The sequence below is a fragment of the Dendropsophus ebraccatus genome, chromosome 14 (assembly GCF_027789765.1).
Source record: "Dendropsophus ebraccatus isolate aDenEbr1 chromosome 14, aDenEbr1.pat, whole genome shotgun sequence".
Taxonomy (NCBI): Eukaryota; Metazoa; Chordata; class Amphibia; order Anura; family Hylidae; genus Dendropsophus; species Dendropsophus ebraccatus.
In genome coordinates, this window is record NC_091467.1 from 13,861,622 (window position 1) to 13,870,068 (window position 8,447).

The 8,447-nt window shown below is 40.3% G+C and overlaps 1 protein-coding gene across 1 annotated transcript; it reads right to left on the reverse strand.

The window, feature by feature from the left end:
- Nucleotides 1-2,831: 2,831 nt before the first annotated feature.
- Nucleotides 2,832-3,665, reverse strand: LOC138771806 (olfactory receptor 11A1-like). The gene has a single exon (XM_069951812.1). It carries the CDS (start codon nucleotides 3,663-3,665, stop codon nucleotides 2,832-2,834), a length of 834 nt encoding a protein of 277 aa, XP_069807913.1.
- Nucleotides 3,666-8,447: the final 4,782 nt, after the last annotated feature.

The following is an 8,447-nucleotide window of genomic DNA, read 5'->3' on the forward strand; positions in this document are numbered from 1 at the left end:
GCTTCAGAATACCTCATCATAGAACACTAACAGTGGGACACCACAATAGCAGTGTCTCGGCACCTAAAGCAAAAGGTACCCCCTGCCCAACAAATTGCCATGATTAATTGAAAATATACATTGCATTGAAGTCTATGGAAGTGTATACACTCTGGCCACGATTTCTTGCGGCTGCACAAAAAACTGACATGTCAAAAGAAATTCAAAAGAAATGAAGTTCATCCAGCCGGGATGTTTCTTACATTGTGTGAACCTGGCCATAAAATGTTACAGGGCCTGTATACACTCATGCATTGAATATATAACTTGGTTATCGCTGTGGTCAGTTACCCAGGCTTAGTAAAACATAACTGCCTCCTGCCATTCCGCTCAATAGAATACCACACAACACTTTTTTTTTTAATCTTGAACAACCACTTTAAAGCGCACTTGTCATTTTACAGCTTTACCTGATCGGGACACAGATGCTCGTGCTGCTGGAAGATCGGATACCTATGGATATGACCACGGCAGGAGAGATTTATGCAAGAGTTCTATCTATTGAATCAGAATCTGGCTCATGCATGGTTGTATCCACAGTTAAGGGCAATGCAGTGGGTGGGACTTGTGCAATGCAGTGGGTGGGACTTGGCCAAGGATACCTCACAGTTTCTTCCTTCCTCAGGGTGCTGTCTGTAAGGTCAGGAGGACGGGCTGTGTATGCAGGCAGTGAGCCCTCTGGTGGGTGTGTCACTGGCTGCTGGGTCCAGAGCAGGATATTTCCAGACAGTGCCAGTTATTAATAAGACAGGTGACACAGGTTCCTGCACACAGACATGGGGGCACCGATAGCTGTGCTGTACTGCAGTGTGAGTGGGCCCCTCCGGCACCCGGGGCCACAGTGCAGCTAGACTGACTGCACATATGATATATCCGCCACATTCTGATTAGAGACCTGCTGTGATCAATAACTCTTGAGATGTCTGATCACTATCAGGACTCAATCTAACAAATACAGATGAACATTGCCGAACCGAAAATTTGGCAAGTTTTCTCATCAACAGCTCCAGTTCCCCTCTTGTGTCTCTCCACCCCCCCCCCCCCCTTGGAATATTGGCGTGAGGCTTTGGCAGTAAGCAGGTCATTGGCCACTTTGGTGAGGGCAGTTTCTGTGGAGCGGTGGGAATGGAAGTCGAAAAGCTTGAAGTGAGATGGGGCAGTAGCTGGATAAGGAGGTAGGGTCAAGGGATGGCTTTTTAGAGGGAATCTGCCAGCACCTGGTCGGGTGCGAACTGGCAAATGGGCTGTGTGGATCCCGATCACTTGTTCCAACAGGCGGGTGTAAGACACTTACCCCGTCCTGTCGGATCGGTGTTCTGTAGACTCTATGTACAGATGGCCGATAGTACTGATCTATGCTATGCTATGGCATAGCATAGATCAGTATATGCAATCTAATGATTCCATGTTTAACTGTAAAATAAAAGTGTAAATAAAAAAAGTGTAATTGAAAAGAATAAAAGTTTTTAAAAGTATTAAAAACCCCTTGCCCATTATAAAAAATAAAAATATGTAAAAAAAAAAAAATTAAAAAAAGAGTAAATAAACAAACATATTTTACCGTGCGGAATTGTCCGATCTATTAAAATATAACATTATAGTTCCTGAACGGTAAACGGGGTAAACAAAAAACAAAACAAAAAAAAACAGCTTTTTAAAAAATCATATATCAGAAAAAAATTAATAAAAAGCGATCCAAATTTTTTAGCAATTTAATACTAAGGTATATGGAGAGACAAAATTGCCCTTAAACTACACCCATCATCTTGGTCCAACCAAACAATACTTAAAGTGTCACAGTCATGTGTAAAACCATTTGACATGTCTGGTCTGAGTGTTCAGACCCGTACTAATCAGGAAAACGAGCGGGGAGAGCTACATGCTGCAGTGTGTCCTCTCCCCGTTCTGTGTAAGAAAAAAAAGTCAGCCTCCATTATGTGCCTCTTTTTTTTTTCTTCCTATGAGAGTGGGAGTGGACCGTGTTGCAGCGCGTCCTCTCTTGCTCGTTCTCCTGATAAGTATGGGTCTGAAGACTCAGACCCAGACCGATGAAAACGTTTTACATGTCTCTATGACATGTCAAACGTTTTTACCTATTATCAGGTACCATGGATTTGAGGACTCTTGAATGGCGCCTGCTACAGTGTGCTATGAACCTAAGGCCTCTTCTCATTGTCTCTTTTCTACCCCTCTTACGTTCCACCTCTATCTTCAACCCCTTCCCATCTTTTTTGCAAATTCGTATTTCCCAGGGCACAATGCACCTAAGATTTTTACTGTATTGAGTTCTTTAACCGGCAGCTGACAGCGTTCTCTTTGGCTGGTCACCCTGAGATCAGTGATCTGTTTCTCTTATGGCTCTTCTAGGCACTGTTGCCACCTAGCCAGAATCCTGCTCCACACTGATGAGGGGCAACACCCCAAAACAGCTGTCTGTGGATGGATATCTGGCCTTGGTTTTTCCCTTGTCATCACATTAACTTACAGGGCCACTTAATATGGTGGTTTAGGTGGTTTGCCTACAGGAGCCACCCCTTGGCTGGGTCCTTCCCGGAGGGATATCTGGCTAGTCCTGTGTTTTGAGACTCTTAAATGAGGCTCCGCTGGCTCTTTTTTACAATAGCAGAGTGGCAGCAACCAGCCAGGTTATAACAGATACCATATCTTGTTTCATTTCAACATAATACACTTGACCATGCATGTTTTTTTTGTCGAGCTTGATGGTAGTTTTTTTTAACCCTTCTTTGTATGCTAAAAGTTGCATAGTCTCATTAGGGTTTATGGTTGGCTTCCTAGACTTTTTTATGTCTAATAAGTTTCTGCATAGCCGCCTGTAGCTCCTTATTCCGTAGACTATATACGACTGGGTTGAATAGGGGTGTTATTACTATATACAGCAGAGACAGGGATTTGTTAATGCTTGAGAAGTTTTCTTTTGCTGGGACCATGTAGACAATTATCAGTGTCCCATAGTACATGCACACAATGGTTAAATGAGAACTGCAGGTCGAAAAGGCTTTTTTCCTTCCGGATGTAGAAGAAATCCTCAGAATACTGAGAAAGATGTTGGCATAGGAGGCTATTATGAACAGGAATGGCAGTAGGATTATAGGGAGAGAACACACAATGATTTCTGTCTGGACAACATACACGTCAGAACACGACAACTTTAAGAAGGGATCCAAATCACAGAAGAAATGGTCAATGACATTGGGCCCACAGTACTGTAGTGTAGTCACTAGGATGCCAGGTATCAGTGTTAGTAGAAAGCCCAATACCCAGGACCCTAATGCCAATATAAGTCGGAGGCGAAGGTCCATAATGGAGAAATAATGCAATGGGTAGCAGATGGCCAGATATCGGTCATATGACATCACTGTAAGCAGAAAGGACTCTGTGGATGTTGAACAACCAAAGAGATAGAACTGGAAAAAACACTCAGCCACAGGTACCGAGATCACCTCCAGCATAACAATATGGAGCATGTTTGGTATGATGTTGGTTGTGGAGAATACATCACATAGAGACAGATGGCTGAGGAAGAAATACATAGGCGATTGGAGTTTTGGACTTGATTTAACCAGTATCATAATCAATAGATTCCCTGATAGTATAAACATATACATGGCAAGAAATAAGCAGAATAGTGGAACTTTGAGGAAATCAGGATAGTGGAATCCAAGAAGCTGGAAAAACAAGATGGATGACTGGTTTCCTGGTGACATAGCCTGGAGCAAAAACGGAGAATATCATTGGTTATATACAGAATATACTGATTCTGTTTTGAAGAGATTGAGTCTCTAGAAACAGGTGGTGCAAAGAAACACTGATGACATAGAGGATGTCAAAGAGGAGGGGTCTTCAGCTCTGTACCCCATTCTGTTTCTTATAAGTAAAAGTATTTGTTTCTACTGTTTATAAAATGACAACATTTTCTAAAGTGCTGCACAGATATTATAAGCAGCATCAGCTCATGTGTAAGGGAACTCGGGACGTGGATGGAAGACGGGGCAAACAGTTTGAGCCCAAGTGCTAGGCCACCCAAGACTGTCCCTTGCCAGCCCAACCCTACAATCCAATACAATCCAATATGAAATGCCAGCTCAGGCTACAAGAGACTATTGCAAGCAATGCTCAAGAACACAAGTTGACTCCTTATTGAATGTCAGAGTCCCGGTCCAGGGCGTGATTGGACCCGCCCTCTGGCATCCAACCACACATCTGCAGCACTTAGGACTAGGGCTGGCAGAAGAGACCAGATGGTCAATCATCATGCAGCAAGTACTAGAATCAGACAGAGTTCAGACTAGTACAAGGAAAACATAAAATTCAGGCACTGATTCAAGGCCAAATGTGCAGTCTCGCATGTAATTTACGGGCAGAAGACTGTGCTGAAGTACGGACAGGCACGAACAGAACAGTATCTTTCTTTATTGACATTTGCAAGAAAAAGTGAAACCTGTGAAACTACCTTAATTCCTGCAATTATCACTAATAACATGTAGGGACATCTATTAATTCCCAATTATAGATAAACATAATCTAACTAAGCTAATAACACACAAACCATTGTACTGGTTGTGTAGTTTGTTGAGCACATTGAGTAAACAATCACAGGGCAGGGAGAAAAAAACAATAAGTGAACCTTTGATTTTTATTATCAGATTCCTTTAGCAGGGATCTATCCATAACATATGCCAATTTGGTGTTCCATGTTATCCTTTATCATTCTTCTACTTACCAATGCTATAAAAAAACACATTTGCAATTTTTGTAAGTAATTACACTTGAATTTTTGATAAAACACATTAACACTTTAGCAGTAATTGTATTTTATGCTTGATGTATTGAAGGCTGCTTATATAGTCTCACTTGCTTTAAGTTTGGTTGCTGATAATTCCATAAAGACTTTAATGCATCAGGGAACGAAACTACATTTTTAAAAACACTGACTTGCAGCGAGCACACCTTCGAGACATCTACTAGATATAATGAGAGATAATCATAAAGTGATCACCCTTGGGTGAATATTAACATTCGCATCTTTACAAAAATGTTACTTAGAATAAAAAGTAGTGTAAAAAGTAGTCTGTAACATACTACTGTATCTGTAATTGGAATAGCAGTCAATGGTAGTGGTAGTGGTCATGGGTAGTGGTTAGTAAACTCCTGAGTCAAATGCGCTGCACTACAGGGGTACTTAGAAAAAAAATGATCGTCCAGGTCTGGACAACACTACGTAGGCAATAGCAAAAGGAGCAGAGGTTATTGTTAGGCTGGCAACCGCCAAAATAAATGTCTCTTTCCGCTCTGGTAATGCCAGGTAGTTGCTGCTTGGTATTATATCTGTTTTTTTATGCTTTATTCCCTGATACATAATGAAGACAAATGATGGCGTCCTCCTTATTTTCCTTAATCAGCCAGATACAAAGACATGCAGCAGTCTAGCATTACCAGGGAGGCAAGAGACAATTATTTTGGCTGTTTCCAGCCTAATACCAGCCTGCTGCCACCTAATCTTGGTTCTTCATTTTTTGATGCTCTGGTCCTGATGGTATCTGGCTCTTTTCAGTTTACCTGGTGCCAATAGGTAATGGAGTAAAAATGAAGGGGAGGGTGGTTAACATTAGGTATTTTAATGGCTAATGTTTATCTCCAGCTTAGTAATGCATGACGTCTATCAGATATCTTCCACTGTTGGGCAAAAAATAAGTATGAAGAAAAACCACATACTTGGGCTTCATCTTCCTACTAATTGCAACACAATTAAAGGAGAGCTATGTGGGGTATATACGGATGTTTGTAAGAAAATACTGCAGGTAATACCATTCATAAAAGGACTCTATCAGTAACTGGACATAAACCTACCTGCTAACAGTTTTACAAAACTGTTTGTGCAATAAAGCCTTGACTTAGCCGTCCACATTTTGTATATGTCCACATTTTGTATATTCCATTTTTTGTTTTGTGTGAGGCGGAAATTTTGAATTTCCATTTAAAAGAACAGCATCTAATGAAATTCAAAATTTTAGCAACATTTTTTAAATAAATATTTCAAAAAGAGGACTTGGGAAAGGGCCCATTTGTGTCATCCAATTGTCATCCATGTTTTAAAAAAAACAGATCCTTATTGTAACAGAGGTGGTTCTCAGTCTTGACAAGACATCATTATATTGTTAGGTAAAGGGGTACTCCAGCAATCCAAATAAACTGGTGTCAGAAACTAGATTTGTAATTTACTTCTATATAAAAATCTTCAGTCTTCCAGTACTTATCAGCTGCTGTATGACCTGCAGGAAGTGATGTATTCTTTCCAGTCTGACACAGTGCTCTCTGCTGCCACCTCTGTCCTTGTCAGGAACTGTCCAAAGTAGGAGAAAATCTCTACAGAACACCTCTCTTGCTCTGGGCAAATCTGTATAACTTTCTGTTATCAGTTGATTAAAAAGGAAAAAAATATTTTGCTGGAATATTTGTTTAATTAAAAAAATCCGGCGAAATTTTTTTATTAGAGTATTGTATTGCCCCCCCAAAAGTTATACAAATCACCAATATACACTTATTACTGGAAATGCTTATAAAGTGCTTTTTCCCTTTACTTACTACTGCATCAAGGCTTCACTTCCTGGATAGCATGGTGATGTCACTTCCTGGATAACATGGTGATGTCACTTCCTGGATAACATCTTGATGTCACGACCCGACTCCCAGAGCTGTGGCTGCTGGAGAGGATGATGGCAGGGGGACACTGAGGGACACAGGGCACTGTAGGGACACTGAGCATCCCCCTGCCATCATCCTCTCCAGCAGCCACAGCTCTGGGAGTCGGGTCGTGACATCAAGATGTTATCCAGGAAGTGGCATCACCATTTTATCCAGGAAGTGAAGCCTTGATGCAGTAGTAAGTGCAGGGAAAAAAAGCACTTTATAAGCATTTCCAGTAATAAGTGTATATTGGTGATTTGTATAACTTTTTGGGGGCAATACAATACTTTAATAAAAAAAATTTGCCGGACTTCACCTTTAACTTCATTAAAGTACATCATACAACAGAATCAGCTATACAGTATAGTACCCATTTTCTCCCTAAGTTCCTTCCTTTTACTTTTTATGAAGAAAACAATACAACTTTATCATGCTGTGCTAAACTTATATGTACAAAGTTTACAGGAAACTTTTTCTTAAGTATAATGGGAATAAAATCCCTAGATATTCAGGGCAGCTATTAGCAATGATGAAAACATATAAAAAAAAGCAATGGCAGTGTATTGTGATGTCGCAGCCTGACAACCTCCCTGCTGTAAGTAGATCATTCTGTATAGATCAGTGATCAATTAGGAGTATGTGTTTTTGTCTAATGGTCTTCTCTCCCTATCAGTATCAGATGAAGTAATACAGATTCACTTTTCCTACAATTCCCATTTATTGAGCCTGTGGTCAGGTGAGGACTTGAAGATGTAGTACGGTCGCAAAAATGCGTTCTGTGTTAGTCTGAAACTGGCTTACAGAGATAAGAATATTAAAGGGGTGTTCCATTTTCTATTATACCGTTTCTATTGTATTCAAAAGGTTACAGGAGTCATTTGTAAAAAAAAAAAAAAAGTTGTACTGTTTTAAAAATAGTAAAATATTAGAAAAGCTGCGTAAACACGTAGACCGTTATATTCGGTCTGACCTACAGAATAAGGCTATGTTTACAAACTATATAATGGCCACGGGAACATTTATTTCCATACGACCCATTTGGGGTGGGTCTGGATATGAATTAAGCATGGATGTGTACATGGAAGATTAATAATGGCCGCTGTTTGTGGAACAGCGGCTGTTATTAATAGACATGATTATTGTTTTGCATGGCCGTTGTCGGTGCAGAGTGTGCATGAAACGGGCGGCATTGCATTGTATTCAATGCAATGCTGCTCAGGCTGAAAAGAACCGCTGCTGATTTCATTGAAAATTGCGACTGTTCTTTTCAAAGATAATACATAGTGTGAACATAGCCTAAAGATAACATTTCAGTTTTATCTTAACCCTTTGAGGACCAGGCCCAAAATGACCCAGTGGACCGCGCAAATTTTCATTTTTGTGTTTTCGTTTTTCCCTCCTCCCCTTCTAAGAGCTCTAATACTTTCAGTTTTCTATCTACAGGCCATGTAAGTGCTTGTTTGTTACAGGAATAGTTGTACTTTGTATTGGTGTATTTCATTTTACCATAACATGTATGACGGAATCCCAAATATATTATTTATTGGTGAAATCATAACAAAGAATGCAATGTAACGTTTGGGGGGTACCTGTGTCTACGTAATGCACTATATGGTAAAAGCGACATGATACTATTATTCTATAGGTCAGTCCGAACACAACCATATGCAGGTTTACACAGATTCTCTAATGTTATATGTTTT

Coding starts and splice junctions, on each gene's coding strand:
- LOC138771806 (XM_069951812.1), bottom strand. CDS start 3,665: ATGTATATGTTTATACTATCAGGGAATCTATTGATTATGATACTGGTT.